The following is an 18,854-nucleotide window of genomic DNA, read 5'->3' on the forward strand; positions in this document are numbered from 1 at the left end:
GTGGTGCACTACCCGCCGTTCCGCCCACGGGTACACACCTCTACCAAAATTAATCCCTTCGGGGATTTTCAACTACAAGCTCAAATTCAAGTCCAAAACATGCCAAATCTCATCAAATACAACAAAATGACTTGAATCAAAGGAATAGCCAAGCAATGGCATACATGAACCCTAATAACAAGCTCTAGATATGCATTTTCACAAGACAATGCATCAACACTCACATTTCATAGCAAAATCACATGTAGAATCCAAGAAATCATCATATAGGTAAGCAAAATAGATTTTGTAGAGCATGGGTTACCTCTTGAAGACTCAACTTTCACTTTAACCACTTCACAAGGCTCCTAACAAGGTCCCCTCTCCACACCCACTTCAAGGTTATACCAAAAGATCATAAAGATTTCATCTTTAAGAAAAGACACCTTAGAAAATACTAAAAACACAAAATGAACATAGATCTTACCCTCCTAGATGCTCAAGAGTAAGAAAGGTGGAATCTTGGAGACAACCTTTGAAGAATTTGTAAAGCTTCAACTTGGCTTGGAAGAAAAGCTATCTAACTTTTAGAGAGAAGGAGGAACTCAAGTTTAGAAAGTGTAAGGGAAAGAATGATAGGTGTCTTCTAGGTTAGCTTGCAATACTAACATGAGGTGAAATGTCTTTATTACCCTTACTAAAATAAAGAAGTGTAAGGGAGCAAGGGTACTATCCTCAAAGCTTTAGGTACAACACTTGACTTTGGGTTGACTAGTCAATTACTAGTCCTCGACTATTGAATTTTCAGGAATTTAAGGAATTAAATTACCAATTGGATTAGGATTAATTACTTAATTAATCTCTTAATTGAATTTGGGTTATGGGGTGTCACAGTACATGTAGTATTTTCCTTTGCAAACCTATTGCAAAGCTGACAAAAGTTGTCGCAACAGCTGCGGCAGCTTTTTGTTTTGTTTTTTTTTTTTTTTGTTTTTTTTTTATATATTTCTTTTACTTTTGGATATTTTAATATAATTAATAATGTTATTTTAATATATTAGGCCCACTTTTGAAAGTTGATTAGATTTATAGGGATGTAAAGTGAATAGTAGATGATTTGCAAATGGGATGACGTGGAAGTGAGACTCATTTTTTAAAGTGAGAGAGATTTGCAGGGATAATGTTAGCCTTAGAAAATATTTTTTGGAAAGTGATTTCTAGAAAATGGCTCATTTTTTAAAAAAAAAAAATTTAATTTTCTAGTGTTTGGTTGAATGTCGGAAAACTATTTAATTTTCTACTAAATCCCCTTATACCTTTAAAAAAAAAAAAAAAAAAAATCTCCTTATAGAAATCTAGCACACGGGATGGTTGACTCAAATAACAAATAGCACGAGTAGAATGATTAACAACAATATAAGAACCGTGAAAAGTGAAAAATGTACCAAAAAATATATATAGAGTAAATACCCAAAATAGTCCCTCGACTATAGCTAAATTCACAAATTGGTCCTCGACTTTCAATTTCAACCAATTAAGTCCTTAACTTTGTAATTTTGACACGATTTGCTCCTCCATCTATTTGACTGTTTGTTGACCGTGATCGACAATCTCCAGAAGAATCTTTAGCTCTCACCGGAGCACGTGGAGGCCTTCAGGATGACGTTGCACTGGTTCGGAAACACATCGTCTTCTTCGCTCTGGTACGAACTCAACTACATTGAATCCAAAGGGAGGATGTAGAAAGGCAACCGGATTTGGTAAATTGCTTTCGGCAGTGGATTCAAATGTAACAATGAGGTCTGGAAATGCAACTAGAACCTTAAAAAAATCGACGATGGACCATGAAATTACATATATATCCTCAAAAATCATAGTCAACAAACGGTCAAATGGACAGAGGACCAAATTGTGTTAAAATTACAAAGTTAAGGACTTAATTGGTTGAAATTGAAAGTCGATGATCAATTTATGAATTTAGCTATAGTCGAGGGACCATTTTGGGTATTTACTCAAAAATATAATAATGAATAATGTATTAAATTGAATCTTATAATGAGAAAATTATGGAGACACCTTACTTCCTAAATAAAAATATGAGTTGACTCATTTTAATAATGAGTTAATACCCAAAATCGTCCTCGATTATAGTGGTTTTTCTCAATTTCGTCCTAAACGACTTTGGTGACCTAATATCGTCCCAGACTTTTGTGTTTCGCTCAATTTAGTCCTCCATTTGTTATTCCGTCAAATTAGTGTTAAATAAAGGGACAATTCAGTAATGTCAATATTGATCTCTCTTTACTTTCAACTTGTGAAGTGCAAAATTCCTCTTTCTTGTACGAATTACACCCAGAATTACTCCCGGACCTGCAAATCAAATTTTGTATTTGCAGTTTTAGGAGTAATTCTGGGAGTAATTCGTAAAAAAAAAAAAAAAGGATTTCGCAGTTCACATGTCTATGAGTAAAGAGATGCCAATATTAAAATTACTGAATTGTCTATTTATTTAACATCAAATGGACAGAATAACAAATGATGGACTAAATTGAGCAAAAACACAAAAATCTGGGACTAAATTAAGCGAAATACAAAAGTCTGGGACGATATTAGGTCACCAAAGTCGTTTAGGACGAAATTGAGAAAAACCACTATAGTCGATGACGATTTTGGGTATTAACTCTTTTAATAATTGAATAATTTGTGTGATGGATTATCACACAGTGTGAGCTGATATCTTGGACGACTAAAGCAAGATAGAAGAAGAATAGAGATTGAGACGATGAAGATCATTCTTCATCTGAGCTCTCTCACTCGCACTCCCTTTTCTCCCCCCTTTCCCCCCCTTTCCAAACCCATCTCAGCTGCCGCAAGAACAAAGCCCTTATCCATATCATTTCAACACGAAGAAGCCGAAAAGAGGAGCGTAGAGTTGCGAGTATGCACAAATAGGACGTGCCGGAGACAGGGTTCTCTAGAATCCCTTCAAGTCCTATCCGGTATCGCGCCGCCCCATGTCTCCGTCACCGCCTGCGGCTGCCTCGGTAAATGCGGCGCCGGACCCAACGTCGTCGTCGTGCCCGATGCCGTCTTTATCAAGCACTGCGGCACCCCTGCTCGGGCTGCGGAAATTATGTCCTTCCTCTGCCTTGGCCGAGATGGTAGTGATATTGCGACTGAGACTAACAAGTGTTTGGAGGCACTGGCATTGAGGAAGAGAGCCGAAGATGAGATGGATAAGGCCAATTTCTCCGAGGCCTTCCATTTACTCTCTCAGGTATAACACTACACATCAAAACACTTCTCTTTCCTTTTTTTTTTTTTTTTTTTTTTTTTTTTTTTGTTTTTCCTTTTTTTTTTTTTTTTCTAGAAATTTCATTCTTTTTTTTTTTTTTTTTTGGGGTAAATTTTTGTTAAAATCATTGTGAATTCTGTTACTCTTTCAGAAATTAAGCACCACTAGAAGCTAGTAATGAGCAATTTAGGCTCGGTTTGGCAAGCCTGACTAATAAGTTAACTAATTGAAATTAATTGTTGAATTAGGATAAGTATAAAAAGACAAAAGAATAAATTAAGATTTTAAGATTTTGATTATGAGGGTAAATGATGTAAGTTTTGTAAATTTAATAAAAAAAAAAAAAAAAGTTATAAAGTCGAGCTTATTTTGAAACGCTATTTGGCATAGCCTTTTGAAATGCTACATGGGATAGAAGCTATAAGCTCTAAGATAAGCTACCAAACAGAGCCTTATTCTTCTCCTTTTTATTTTTTCTCTCCTGAAAATTGGAAGAAAAAAAAAAGATTGTGATTAGTAGTTGAATGTTGAAAACCAGAGGATTCTGACAATCTGCAGGGTATTCCATTTTAGTTGCTGCATTTGAATGCACACGTTTACTTTTCAAGAGGCTTAGAAAAGAATTCCTCCATTCAAAGTATGTAAATATATTCAAAATGCCGAATTTACCTTTTAGTAGACATCAACTTGGTAGCAATGTAGCATATCAAATGAGAACAACATATAATTAAAATTTCAAGAACTCTTAAGAGGTTCAGAGTGGATACTCACTTCTGCCCTAAGATTGTAGTCAAACCCGTATTTGGAAATATACAGTTCTTTTAGTTCGTCAAGTGTTGCTGATAGATTGGCACAACGCTAATTAGTTTTGTTACAAATTGTCCCATTATTTTTATTAATTATATTATCATTATATAATTTCCCTGTGTCTACTGTATTGTATTCCAAAACATAAATGGAAAGAGAGACTTGTAAGGATTAAGTTGTATTTTTGTAATGATCTCCTTTGTCCAATGGAAATAAGTCGCTGTTGATTACTTCTTTGTAGTAATTGGCTCATGTCGTTGAGTATACTGGAAGCAGACATTTCTTCTGTTTACTTTTCATGTTTTGGTTCTTTGGGCATCTTATTGACTTGATAACCTTCTTCTTAGTTGTTATTTAACCATTTTTGTAAAACTTTAACTTCTAATGTTGATCTACTGTATTCCATTTGACTGAGAGAACGATTGATGCCTTAATAAAATGTTTTAGTAGTTTGGAGATTATTTTGACCATCCTAGGAGTGTATCAATGCGGGTACAAGATCTCTAGATAATCCTCTGATTCTTCAATTAGATGTCTTGAACACTCTATTAATATTCAAAAATAATCATTTTTCAAATTTTCAGTGCCTATGGTCCAAAAGGTCACTGATTGTGCATTTTTATTCATTGATTTCATTCTGCAGGCTATTTATCTAAAACCATTTGGTGGTGTACATATTTCATATAGAAACAGGTGTGTGCTACATAAGCTCTCTGATTTTATTGATAGTAATTTTAATCTACTCTTTTATATTTAAGAGAACAATATTAAAAATGATATTGGGTATGGAAAGCTTTTCATCCATCTTTGCTTTCGTGATTTTTTGCTTTTTGACCCTCTGATAATCATTTTGTAAGGATTTCTGTCAATAGAGAGAAGTAGAACTCTGTTTTATACAAATCTGAATTCACTTTTAGCTGTGACTCTTAGCTTAACAAACTTGTATATATTCAGGTCAGTTGCTCGGTTGGCAATGGAAGACCCAGCAGGAGCACTCCAAGATGCTAAAGAGGCTCTAAATATTGCTCCCACTTATTCAGACGTGAGTTGCTTATTATAAGTTCATAACAGTTATGCCATTTTTTGTTTGTTTTTTGGTTCAATCCTTCAAGAGCATGCTTGGTGTTCTATTTTCATTTTGATGGTTAGCACATCACCTATATTATAATAATAATAATAATAATAATAATAATAATATTATTATTATTATTATTATTATTATTATTATTGATGTTGTTTTGATGGTTAGCACGTGAAATTGTTTGAAACAATAATAGTTATCCACACATATACACATACATGTATGTGTATATATGTGTGTGTGTATGCATGTATGTTTGTATATATATGTGTGTGTGTGTATTACACACATATACACATACATGTATGTATGTATAAATGCATATCCATATCAGTGAATGCACCGTGAAGCTTGTAGTAATTGTAGTAATTATGAAAATGTTACTGTGTTTTTTCTTATTTTTTACAATAATCATTGTTCTCACTTTAAACTGTCTATATATCTAACAACTCTAAAACAAAGGGTAGGAAAAAAATGCTGTGGCATTTTGGTAATTATTTTTAACTGTAAATTGCACTTCGCAACAAAATATAGAGTGCAATTTCGCTGTATGCTAGAAGCACTCTGTAGTATTGCAAAGTACACTTTAAAGTTTGGGATGTTGGGCGGAGGCCGGTAAAGGCCAAGTCTAGCACTCGGGGATTGTAGGGCAGAAGCCAGTAAAGGGTGAAAAGGCCAAGTCCAGCACCTAGTGTATCGAACAGTGTGATGGCGGTTTATAAGGAAATAAAGTTGCGTTTTCGCTATTAGCAATAGTTTTTGGCATAAGTGGTAAGTGTTTGATCTTAACAAGTGGTATCAGAGTCAGGTCACATGTTCGAGGGTGGTTGGGAGGGGAATTGTTGGGCGGAGGTGGTTGGGGGATGATCCTGACAAGTTACTAAAATGCCACTGCACTTTTTTCTCTCATTGTTTTAGAACCGATCGATCTTTTCAAAAAAGATTAGTTATTAGTTTTCTTTTGAGAACAAATTTTCATGTGATCATAATCTTATATATATAGGGCCTGACAACCACGAGAATAAGGCTTTGAGAAGTGTGGATAAATGCTAGCAATTGATTTAGTAGATCTAATGGTTGGAAAATAAGAAAAAAAGAGAAAAAAAACATGGCGAGATTTTTGTAATTATTACAAACTTCGTCAACGCACTTGAAAAAGTTTGATAGTACATCCGCAGACAATTGATAATGCACTCAAGATCTATGACAGTGCACTCGAGTTGAGTGCATTGTTAGTTATCATGGATGGACCACGGATGAAGTTTAAAATAATTACAAAAATTACATCATGTTTTTCTTTATTTTATAGCCATTAGATCTCCCAAGATGGGCGAATGCGATTTGTCCAACTTGTCACATGAAACATTGTTCTCATTTGAACATGATATAGGAGAGGTGGAAGAAAAGGCTAAGGTGGATTTAGGAGTCTTTGTGCGAACCGTATGCGGTGAGAGCCACACATACTGTAACAACAAGGGATTTGCATCTATACGTGTAGTGTAGTGTAGTGCTTGGGCCTACCCACCCTATTTGTTCCATGATCTATGGGTCTACTAGAGCTACCCACTTCAATCAATTAGCTAAGATTTTGATTGGGTACGAAATCACTAGTGCTCAATCTAGTGGTATTTTTATGCGGATTTCTTTTATCATCATAGGATTCCTATTCAAGATCACTGCAATTCCTTTTTGGGTGGTTGTAGGATGGACAGCCGCCTATAGGTTGCAGGGTAGGGTGGTTGGTACTGCTCAGATTGTGGCCAATCTTCATAACTGTGCGTGAGCTAGGCTTATAGTTCATGAAACTAATCATTATCTTGTATGTAAGGGCGTTGAGACCATAGCATGTTACACGAAACTGTCACTTTCTCTATTGTGTTGTCACACACTCACACAGCTGCCCACCTAAGGCACCTAGAATAGCCACTTGCTTTGTGGTGTTGTTATACAAGATAAGCACACCGCCCGCCTGCCAGCCAGGCGAATTGAGGTTATCTTCTAGTCAACTATCCACCCATTCAAGTGCAAAAACACAATAGAATCATGCAACACACGCTGCTAGTGCGCTTCTTGCTTGCGTCAATGTTTAGATTTTACTGTTTGTAGCATGGGAGTGGATTCCCCTAAAGTCCCTGGGAACCAAAAAAAGATACCTTTGTAACAAAAACTATAGTGGGCTGTGTTGGCGAGATCCAATGGTGAACAACATCCCTAAAGAAAAATTGCATGGAAGTCTAAGGACCTTTAGTAGTGTACTCTACCCTCGATCCAACAGCTTCATGCCAAGCAAGACCGCCCTTATCCCTTTCGTTTCTTAAGTTTTGTGTCCCACTAAACCATTTATCTATCAATTCCCAAACTTCTTTCACGATTTTACAGTGTTGCATCCATAATATAATCTTCCTATCAATACAATTAATTATAGGGGATAAAAGAGCTTTATCATTATTTTTCCTCTCTTTTGCAGCATTGGGTTTTTTTGGACACTCGTTAGTTAGATGCTCATCTTTACCCATGCCACTCAATTTTATTTTGACCAAAAATACCAAAAATTTCTACCCAGCAAAATTAGACCCATCCAAAACAAGCTTTATATCAATTAATTTAGAAGGGGTAGATAATATAGTTATAGTTATACCCAGCAAAATTAGACCCATCCGAAACAAGCATTATATCAATTAATTTAGAAGGGGTACATAATATAGTTATAGTTCTTCTTTCAACCATTCTCCCCAAATAAACTCAGCTAAAAAACAGCCGAAAAACTACTCCCGCCGAACTGCCTCAACACACCAACACCCTTTCAAAATTTAATACCCCAAACCATACCCTTTCAAATTATTCTCTTTACCAAACATATGTGGATCCAATCACGATCTTCTAATAAGAACAAAAGATCTTTCTTGATCAATCCCTTTGCCCCTCATTCTTCAAGAATCAGAAAGATCCCTTTCAAGTTTGAATTTGTTCATTTGGAATCTGGGTTCTTCTACTTCATATTTCTATTGATTTCATATTCATACTTTCACCTCTCTTTTTTTATATCATTCCTTAAGCCCCATAGGTTTGATCCTGTAGAATTTGACCCATTTTCTCATTGAACAAAAGGTACGAAAAAAATCAGAAAAGTACTAAACGTACTATGTGAAATCTTCGGTTTTTCCCCTTCCTCTATCCCATAGGTACAGTGTTTGAAACTTTGAATCAATAGAGAACCTTTTCTTCTATATGAATCGATATTCTTCCATTCCAATTCCTTCCCGACAACACCCCTTCAAAATTTGATACCCCAAACCATACCTTGGCAAACTCAACATAGGGAGACGAGAACAATTGTACAAACCGTGATCAGAGAGGATGCCGGAAACCACTGCATGCGCAGGTGTGTGAAGGCGCGTGAACCCGTCGCCAGCGAAACTCAGACTCTGGTGTTGCCTCCCAATTCCAAACACGACCCACTACCTCACTTTTGACCGCTCTGATACCATGTTAATTATCAAGGTAGAAGTGTTCGTATTACTCTATAGAGTAGTGTATATTTATTGATGGAAGAAGTTATACATGCTAGGCTATTTACACAGAGGAATGAAAGATGCCAACCACAACTCAAACTCAAAACTCTAGGCTAGGAGTTAATCTCTCAACTTCTCACATCCCTCTAACACGTAGCCTACTTTACCTACTTGACATGGGAACGAACTTTGTTTCATTTCCGGGTTTATGGATTGGATTCAATCAGCCCCACTCCTTCCTTTTGATTATGTTGGGAGGCTTTTGTTACTGATGAAATCTTCCAAAGGCAACCCTCTCCAGTTTCCAACTGTTTCCTAAATTGAAGTAGCCTTTGTCGCCCTACCAAACGAAAGAAATCACTATCAAACAGCTCGCCCTATTAAAGTACCAAAGGTGCGCTCAGCCTAGTGACTAAGAAATGGGTTTGCCTTTTAATTGAAGTGATGAGGGTCGGAAAGAAGGAAGTAGGGCTCCTATTGACTAATGGTTTGTTTTTCGCTTTCCTTTAAAATGAAAGTTTCTATGAAGCCCCTACTACTTTGTTTGATTCAAAAGGTGAACAACCCCTCCAACTAGTCGTGTGGGGTGTGGGGTGCTTGTGATAAGTATCAAGAATTCCTAAAAAAAGGCAAAGTCAGGTATTTAATGAAGATCTATCTATCAATATACATCACCAAATTTTTGTATAAGGATTCTAACCATTAGTATCAATGCACATATAGTCAGATCTTAACTGAGATATTAACTTTACAGGCTTATTTATGCCAAGGTGATGCTTTAATGGCTTTGGACCAGATTGAGGCTGCTGAGAATTCCTATTCAGTGGCTTTAGATCTGGATCCCTCCATACGTCGCTCCAAATCATTCAAGGTGCGAACTCAGTTCTCTATTTCTTTTGGAGTAGATATAGTTTGCCCTTTTGTTTTATCATCCTCAAATATTTGTATGTCCCTGCTTTATTAGAAACTCTGTTGCTATAATTTATTTTGATGTCCATATTTATTTTAGTGGTACAAATGTTAGACTTCTTGCTCTAAATTTTGTTAATGCTACTAGGATGCATCTATTCTACCTATACATGTTGTCAATTGCATGTGTAACTAAAAGACTTTGACACTTTGTGCCTATGAAATCCTCGGGGCATCCACTTTTATTCAGGTTCGGATAGCTAAGCTCAAGGAGAAACTGACTCCGGCAATTTGAGATGAGTTCTACTGTGTTCATTTGTTTCATCAAACTCAACATTTCAACATTGGCATAATTATTATTTAAAAAAAAAAAAAAAAAAAAAAAAACATGCATATTTGTTGTAAATAAACACCTTGTACAAAAGAGTTCAAGTAGCCAGTGAGTCAGTGACTGCTACCTAGTAAATATAGGAGGATCTGTGAAGCATAGACTAAAAGCTGTTTCTAATGTATATTTTGCCTAAAGAGTTAGGGTCGTTTACTTCAATTCTCTGTTTTTCATTTTCCAGTTTTCCATTTCTTGGAGGGTATTACTGTTCACACGTGTTTTTCCCATTTTCCATTTAGAGAAGTCTGATTTTCACTTCTCCAAAATCAATGAAAAAGTGAAGAATGGAGATAGGTTAGGAAATTGGAGAAGTGAGTTTAATAAACAAGTTTTCCATTTTCTATTTTTCCACTTCTCCAATTTCATAGTAAACAACCCCTTGATAATTCTTAGTGCTGTAAGAAGTGCCAGAGGGAGATGCTGCAAATATATGCACTTAGAGCAAATGAACTAGGAGTTTGATATACATAATTGTCTGCAAAGCATCATATTGTCTGCTACTAAGCAGTTGTAGGCTATTAGTGTACAATAAGGCTATATATCATTCTTGCCTAGCAAACTAGTTGAAACTCCATGCCCTTTGCTTAGATAGTTGCCAATTGGTACCATGGTCTCCGACTCGTTGATACACCTCATGCATTGTGAATGTCTTAAATTGGTGAGATGTCACGAGGGAAGCGTATAGAGCAAAGCGAGCCGAGGTTTATGGTATGGAGCCAGCCGAGTTGGTTTAGCAGTTGGTGGGGTTGAAATAAGGTCCACAAAGAAAGATGTCAAATTTCTTGACCCTACCCCACAGCTTAGAACCACCCCCATTGCCTTGCTGACCAATCTTCTTCACACTAGGAATACTAGTACTAGTACTACTATTGCCATTGTTGACCCAAGAAGTGACATCTCCATGTACTTGGAAACACCCCTTGAAGCTCCCCAAACTTTTCACCTTCATCTTGATCCTCTTCTCCTCTTCATGCTTCACGAGCTGCTCGTAGTACTCCCTGTTCCTCTTCTCGAGCCCGTGGATCTGCCCTTGGAGGTCCTCGATTTTGCGGCTCAGCATGAACACCCTATGGTCCTCCCTCATCTTCAACAGGCACCTCGCGAGATCAGCCGCCTTCCTCTTCATGAACAGGGACTCCGACGCCAGCCCTTTGTTCTCCTCCGCGAGCGCAGAGACCTGGTACCCGAGCCTCGCATTTTCGTTCAGCAAAATCAGCCTCTCCGACTCCAACACCTCCACCAGGCTCTTCTGCAGCTCCATCTTCCTCGACGACTCCGAGCTGCGCCTCTCCACCTGGGCGAGCTCGTGCAGCATGATCTCGCACTCCACGGTCCTAACCACCAAGTCTGCAATGATCATATCAGGGTCTATTTTGGCTTGGTTTCCCAATTGGGGAGGAAACTGAGCTTGGAATGAGAGAGAGCTCTCGGCATCTGACGAATCAACACCGCCATCCCCATTGTTGTCTTCCTGATCAACGTCTTCGTTGTCGGTGAAGTGGAGGGACGGGATGGGGGAGGAGTAGCGGCGGTAATGGTGGGTCTTGGCGAGCGCCTGGCAGTAGCGGTCGGCGAGGGAGAGGTAGCCATTGTACAAATCTTGAAGCAAAGCCAGCAGCTGAGGGCGTTGCTGGTAGTAGCCGTCCGCACGTTTGGCAAAACTGTCATCTGCTTTGCCTTCTGCAGGGAGATTCACTCCCAACATCTTCATCCTCTCATCCAAATCTTACCAAACAAAAAATATATGTATTAACTTCAAATTGAAACAGTATATAACACTTGTAAAGAATCATAAGTGTTAAAAAAATTCTTAATTGTTACGAGTAATATTTAATTTATAAATTTTTTACAAAACCGCATTTGAAAAAGGAAAACTTTCTAGTGGAGGCAAGTTGTGTGGACTATACTATTAAATAATATATATTCACTAAACAAATAATGTACTTTTAATATATTAAAAATGTACATTATATTCAGATAAAGTACATTATTTTGTATAATGTACATTCAATACACAAATAATGTATTTTTAATAGATTAAAAATGTACTTTTTGTTATGGTCCACCTAACACTGTGTGAACCCTGGTCCACACAATAATTTGCTAGCACCAGGCCTTTTCCTCAATCCCTTCCTTAAACGAGGCCACAGGTTAGATCAGACTCAATCATTATGGCATGGACCCTGATCCACCTTGTAAAGAGAACTATTGATATAAAATACATTTTTAATACTAAAAAGTTCATTTTTTATAAAGTACATTATTTGATATACTACCAAATAATGTACCTTCTATATATAAATAATATACATTCAGTATATTAAAAATGTAAACTACTACTAATCTCAAACTAGGGCCTCCCTCAAGTTGGGGTTACCTCGTTCTATTTCTTTTTAATAAAATAGAATGTGCAATTATGTTATAATAAATAATTTTTTTTATAAGGCCACTACATTGTTAAAAACTCTCATCTAATCTACATTTGTTCTTAAAGGTCAAGTCTATAAGAGAATAAAAATGTTTAGTAATTAAGTGGGGATTTGTCCTTTATATGGAATTTATGCACTAACAATACTTATTCATGATTATTTTTTTCTAGAAAAGAACAATTCATATGGAAGAAAAAGTTTTTTTTTTTTAAAGAACATTAAATTTTATTTTGTGTTCTTCACTTGTCAACCAAATCTGACAGAGACAACGCAATTTTGAATTGAAAATGGTGCATTTATTAGAATATAGAAAATTTTGAAGTTTGAAATTGAGATCACATTTGTTTGATGATTTATTGCGTATAAGGTCAAGAAATGGACCCCTTTGGCCCATCTTCTGCCATATAAGACGATGCTGAAAACAATGGTACCAAGTGACAATGATATCTTTAGGGTTTCAAATTCAAAAACCAAATCTGCTATAAATATACTCCCTCTATACCATTTTACTTGTCTGGTTGAGACTTGACTGAAGTTATTTCTAATTTAATTTTTATAATATTAAATTTAATATTAATATATATAATTTATATATTTAGAAACTACAACACAAACAATCAAATTTAAAAATAACTAAAAATTACTAAAGAAAATAAGTAAGAAAAAAGAGTTGGTTTAACCAATAAAGAGTAAACAGAACAAGCAAAATGGGACCAAGAGAGTATATAATTTTTCCAATTCAAATTCATGAAATCATCAAATATTTACCATTTCAATTATGGCAATCTACAACACAAATACCCACTGCCACTATCCGAGGATGTATACTAGGTAAACTCCGTCTTGTAACCCTAACCGACAAAGGGCCAAAATGAGGTAAAACCAACTTAAGTTGTCTATAACTTATCGGCTCAAATTAAAAAGATTTGAGATTTGAACTTTTGACTTTGTGGTTACAAGTTTGTATTCTTAACTATCTTGGCTTGGGCACATAAATGCAACAGCGAGAGAAAGGATTGGTAACGTCAAAGATTCCATATTGTGGTAGCTTAAACAGTCTACTAAATGATGCTTAATCATTGTATAAAGACACTAGCTTTTGGGTTCAAAGGTTAAAATAATTGGTCTGAAACCAGGCAAAAACTAGGAACACCAACCAAAGAACGAAACATGCATGGTAGGGGTTAACCCCAGCCAAGATGGCGAGATCATATTCACACTTATAACCATAAGGTCATAAGTTCGAATTTTTACCCTATTGGTCTGAGCAGGTCAGCTATAGGTAACCTAGCTAGGTTAGTTTACTTCCTTATGGTCCTTTGCCGGTTAGGAAGGGTTTACTTACACCTAAAAGGGTCGTGGGATTTTCCTCATCATCCAAAAACATGCGTGGTCGGCAACTCCAACCGAGTTTGTCGTTTGGTAACCTTAGTTTGAATCAGTCAGTTATAAGCAACCTAAACTGATTTATCTCCTTGTGATCATGTACCGACATTGCACAACCCTAGAAAAACATGCATGGTCATCTTAAGAAATTATTGGCACCTTAGCTTTCTGAATTATTTAAGTACTAACAATGGAGTGGTTCTATAACCCTCCTCCCTATCTGTGTAATGTTTTGTCTTCGGACTATTATTAATCTATGGCTTTAAAAAAAAAAAAAAAAAAAAAAGGTAACAGCTAGGCCTCTGTGCATCATTGGATTCTTTGTGTGCATCCACAGAAACAAGACAATAACATGATACCCCTGTGCTGTGACGTGCCTCTGAAAAACAGAAAACAATTCTAAGGAAGAATCATTTTCTGTCTGCCACTCTTTTTTTTTTTTTTTTTTTTTTGGTTTTTTGGGTGTAATTTATTTATTTTGGTTCAAATTTTGAAAACCCAAAAAGGTACTGTGGCAGTATGTTTAATAAGGGTTGAAACAGATTTGACATTAGCAGCAAAAGTTATAGGCTTTTTTGGCCAACTTTTCTGTGTCGCCATGTATTGTGCAGTAAGGAAGAAAGTGACCTTTCATCTCACTTTCTCCCACACATCCAAAAATGTACTCATTTTTCCCTGGGGAATGAAAGTTTCACCCTAACATAAGAAATTTAATTACAAATATTATTTACCCCAAAGTTTTAATTACTCTATTTTAACCATTTTTATGTCCATTAATTAATTGTTCGTTAATTGGTGCACCCTACACAAAATTAATATCATCAACATGTGTAAAATAATGTGCACATTGATCTAACAAAACCCCACACCCCCCATCAATTTAGTAGAGTAAAATTCCATCTAAAAAGGTAAATAACTCTTATGAAATTTTACAATTTAAAGTAAAATTTGGACTCTTCTATTAACTACAGCAGACATAATTCCAAATGGAAATGCAAGCTGGTAGGGCCATAATAATTGCTTACTTTTGTTATGCCCCACCTTACCCATCCTTACACATAAATGAACTACAGTTCTTAACCTGGGCTGAGTAGGGAGTACTTTTAAAATTTTGAGATTTGAAAATTTTTTATTAAAAAATGAAGAAATAATTTAATATAATTTAATTTTAAAGTATTAATTTTTATTTTAAAATATTAAGGGTGTGTTTGGTTCACACATCAGAATCAGAATCGGAATGTGTATCAAATACTTGGTAATGGTAATGGGTTTTGGTATAAGTATTTTACATGTTTGGTAGTAAGGTGGAATGAGAATTATTAGACTAATGATGAATAATGGGATGAAATCCTTATAAAATAAGGAAATGAGTTTTTCCATTAATGAGGTATTCCAAATTCATAGTAGTGTTTTAAAAATCAGTCAACCAAACAATAACAATCACTTTTATACCCATATCTGAGTGTTAAACCTACCAACCAAACACACCCTAAATTTATACTCAGTCGCCATTCAAAACACAATAAACAAGACAGATAAAATGAGATTGATCGAAAATAAATATGAAGAAGCATAAAGGTGATGATTATATATATGTACCTACCAGCAACAGAGCAAAGAAGCCAAGAAGGTTTGCCAAAGCTTCCCCTTCTTGAATGATTTGAAGAATAAGGCACAACAGTAGCCTCCTCACCACCACAGCCTTTCTGCCCTTCTCTCATTTTTGTGTCCATTCGAGCAGACCAAACAGGACCTACTCAATTAAACCCACAAACCCAGAAAAAAACATACATTAATTATACTTGCCCAACATTTAAAAAAAAATCATTAAATGACCCTTAAAAAGTTTATACTCAATATGATAGATCCACAATTACATTTCCTCACTATTGATCTTAAATACAAAATCCACATGATTGGAGGATACTAACCATAAAAAATGTCACTTGTAATCTTAATATTGTGACTTTTAATATTCATCATATAAAATATAAACAATCCAACTATCAACTTAGCCTTTTAGTTGAGATTCAACACATACATCAGTTTAGTATCAAAGAAGTTTTAATAGTTGAGAATCAAATCCAATCAACTTTGAAAGATGAAAAAAAAAAATAGGCAATAGAGTAAACTAAAATTTTAGATCTTAATTTTTCTTAGCGAAAATTGTACTTTTCATTCCTAAATTATATGATAATTGTAGAATTCGTCCATAATAGATGATATTGCTCACTTTTTACCTCTAAGCTATCATTAGCATTACACCTTTTGTCATTTTATTAACTTCTCGTGGTCACTTTTTGTACCTAACTTTTGATAGTAGAGAAATGAAAAGTGCAAAATGTCAATGATAGACGAAAAGTGCAATATTTTCTTTTTCTTTTTAAGTACGTAATGCATTATGCATCCTAAATTTATTTATTTATATATATAATGGTGATAAATATGCAAGAAATTGAAGTTGTGAAGCTAGCAGAAGTTTGCACATAGATATTCAATGGGACACCAGTACAATTAATGATGAGTACGGTTTCTCTTTAAAACGGGGTACTACAATAGAAGAAGCAGCTAGTCAACACGCAACAGTAGTAGTTAAAATTTTTTTAAAAAATAATTAATTATTTAAATATTTTTAAGGGAAAAAGAAATCAGAAAACCCATGTCTTTTGGGTCAGTAAAAAACTGTAGTCGATTGTAATTTCTTACTAGCAGAATGGAGATGTCAGTCAAGTATGAAATCTCAAGTCTAATTTTGACAACAAAAAATTTAATAAATAAATAAATAAAAAGAAAAGAAGGAGTTTCTTCTTTCTTATACAAGAACTCAGAAACCCGGGCATTTATTTCCTTTTGATTAAGAAAATGTTTGTTGATAAGGGAAGAATGAAAGGATCGGAGATAAAAGGTTGTAGGTGTAGTTTGAATCCCACCTCCCCTCCCATTTGATATACGGAAAACATGATTAAGCAGAAAATGGTATGCATTTCAGAGAGAGAGAGAGAGAGAGAGGATGGAATTTTTACCTTGAGGTGTTAGGAACAAGTAGTAGAAGCAGCGGCAGTAGTGCACATGCACAAGGGCTTAGAGAGAAAAAGCAATTCTGACTTGTATATATATATATATGTATAGAGAGAGAGATGAGAGTAGGGGGTTTGGATTGTATGAATCTGTTTGATGTGAGTCTGAGAATTTCGTTTTAGTTCGTGGATGGGTGGGGGACTTGGGGAGTGAGGGGGTTTCAGCACCCAGGGGACTTATTGGGACTGGGGTGATGAAGAAGTCAAAGAATTTTGTTGGGCCCCACACAAGGATTTTATTTTGGGACTAAACTATATATAAAAAAAAAAAATTGCAAAATTTTAGGGGTGTTTGGTCTAAGGTATATAAGATAATCAGGATAATATTTGTTTTGGATTGTTAGATTGACATGTTTGATTCAATTTATATTATTTTTTTTTAGGAATGTGACTTGTTTTTACATAAAATTTTGAGATATTTTTTAGCAATAGTTATGTTATGGAACCGGGTGGGTCGGTTTTAAAATACACAATAATATATTCTGAATGTTGACAAATTTTAATGTGGTCCATAAATTAAGTGTCATCCTAATTACACTTTAGTTTCATTTAATAATATTGTTCTATTTTCAATTCTATTTTCACACTCACTAGTTTCATTATAGCAATACGAAGTATTATTTTTATTCTACTACAGTTTCATTTGACAATATACATTATTGTATGATCTCTATTTTGTTGTTTCATTTTCCACATAATGCTAAAATATTGTTTTAATTACACTCCACGTTTATTTGGTTCATTTTAGTTTATATGTTATTGTATGGTTTTGAATTTTAATTTCATTTTCCACACACACTACTTTCATTTTAACAATGTTAAAGTATCATTTTAATTATACTACAGTTTCATTTGATAATACATTGTTGAATGAGTTCTATTTTTTAGTTTCATTTTTCACACACACTACTTTCATTTTAGCAACACAAAAGTATCATTTTAATTATACTACAATTTCATTTGACAACCATGGTCCACATAGTACTATGGACCATAGTCTACTGTATAACTACCGCTAAATGTTCACAATTTGAATGATGAACATTTAGTATGTAAAATTGTGAACATTCAGAATGTAAATTGTGTACTTCTGGACTCCAATAATTTTTTAGTGAATGTGATTCCCTTACTTGTCTTAGATTATGTGAGATTCCTTTACATTTTTACTCTTTATGCCATTTTATTTTAACAATATATAATGTTTATTCTTTAATCAATATGCTATAACATATTTTAAAATATAAAAATAATTAAATACAATTAAACTATTAAAAATAATTTTTTAGTTTTATAGATTTATAAAAACAATTACATAAATTAGTGTGTGTCTGTGTGTATATTTACCAAACTCATTATTTAAAAAGAAAAATACAATTTACCCCAACACACACAAAAAAAAAAAAAAAAAAAAAAAAAAAAAAAAAAAAAAAACGCGCACACACAAGAAAATAATCTTTTAATATTTTTAGAGGAAGTGTAATACACTTCCCTTCCTTAAGAATCTTGGTTTGATATTTCTAGATGGAATATTAGCTAGCTACTTAAAAAGATTCATGCATGTGTTGGTTGATTATTTTTAAATTATTTACTTATATATTTTATCAATTCTTATTTAATTATTTTAATTTTGAAGTTTATTGGCATGCATGAAAATAGATTAAGGGTATAAAAATAAAACAACCATTATAATCTAAAACACATAATAAATGTTAATGAAGTTATACCCATCATTCATATCCGTTTTTCCGTTATGGTTTTTTTAATACATTATGCTATAAAAGTTGTACTATACCATATTTTGGACAAACATACTCCTACCAGTATAATTTCCGTTATCTTTTTCACTATTAATTGTTACCATACACATGCATCCACCATATATTTTCTTATTTTCTTCAACAATAACTAGTAGTTGCACCCGTGCGTTGCACGGCCATGATATTATGATGCAATATATAAAAGATTGTTATATTGAAGACATAGGATCAATA

The 18,854-nt window shown here is 34.6% G+C and overlaps 2 protein-coding genes across 4 annotated transcripts; one reads left to right on the forward strand and one right to left on the reverse strand.

Annotated features, from left to right (window-relative positions):
• The first annotated feature begins 2,664 nt into the window (after positions 1-2,664).
• LOC109193706 lies at positions 2,665-10,130 on the forward strand. Of its 3 annotated transcripts, XR_002056328.1 has the most exons (6): positions 2,665-3,256; positions 4,725-4,774; positions 5,036-5,123; positions 9,429-9,545; positions 9,834-9,930; positions 9,974-10,130. XR_002056328.1 is itself a non-coding variant. In XM_019344559.1 (5 exons), the coding sequence occupies exons 1-5, from the start codon at positions 2,762-2,764 to the stop codon at positions 9,876-9,878; spliced, it is 795 nt and encodes a 264-aa protein (XP_019200104.1). In that variant the 5' UTR covers positions 2,665-2,761; the 3' UTR covers positions 9,879-10,130. The 3 variants fall into 3 exon arrangements, 2 of the variants coding, with proteins under 2 accessions (XP_019200104.1, XP_019200105.1); XM_019344559.1 differs by having other exon boundaries at positions 9,834-10,130; XM_019344560.1 differs by lacking the exons at positions 9,429-9,545; positions 9,834-9,930; positions 9,974-10,130 and adding an exon at positions 9,231-9,378.
• A 257-nt stretch (positions 10,131-10,387) lies between these two features.
• LOC109193705 (kinase-interacting family protein) lies at positions 10,388-17,002 on the reverse strand. The gene is made up of 3 exons (XM_019344558.1): positions 16,810-17,002; positions 15,390-15,539; positions 10,388-11,696 (listed from the first exon to the last, which is right to left on the reverse strand). Exons 2-3 carry the CDS (start codon positions 15,517-15,519, stop codon positions 10,702-10,704), a joined length of 1,125 nt encoding a protein of 374 aa, XP_019200103.1. The 5' UTR covers positions 15,520-15,539; positions 16,810-17,002; the 3' UTR covers positions 10,388-10,701.
• Positions 17,003-18,854: the final 1,852 nt, after the last annotated feature.

The sequence above is a fragment of the Ipomoea nil genome, unplaced genomic scaffold (genome assembly GCF_001879475.1).
Source record: "Ipomoea nil cultivar Tokyo-kokei standard unplaced genomic scaffold, Asagao_1.1 scaffold1900, whole genome shotgun sequence".
In the NCBI taxonomy this organism is placed as follows: domain Eukaryota; kingdom Viridiplantae; phylum Streptophyta; class Magnoliopsida; order Solanales; family Convolvulaceae; genus Ipomoea; species Ipomoea nil.

Bases quoted from the DNA above. Each gene is read 5' to 3' on its own strand.
- LOC109193705 (XM_019344558.1), bottom strand. From the start codon at position 15,519: ATGGACACAAAAATGAGAGAAGGGCAGAAAGGCTGTGGTGGTGAGGAG. The intron at 11,697-15,389 runs GTAGGTACATAT...TTGTTTGGTAAG, and splicing joins GCTTCTTTGCTCTGTTGCTG to ATTTGGATGAGAGGATGAAG.
- LOC109193706 (XM_019344559.1), top strand. From the start codon at position 2,762: ATGAAGATCATTCTTCATCTGAGCTCTCTCACTCGCACTCCCTTTTCT. The intron at 4,775-5,035 runs GTGTGTGCTACA...GTATATATTCAG, and splicing joins CATATTTCATATAGAAACAG to GTCAGTTGCTCGGTTGGCAA. The intron at 5,124-9,428 runs GTGAGTTGCTTA...TTAACTTTACAG, and splicing joins TTGCTCCCACTTATTCAGAC to GCTTATTTATGCCAAGGTGA.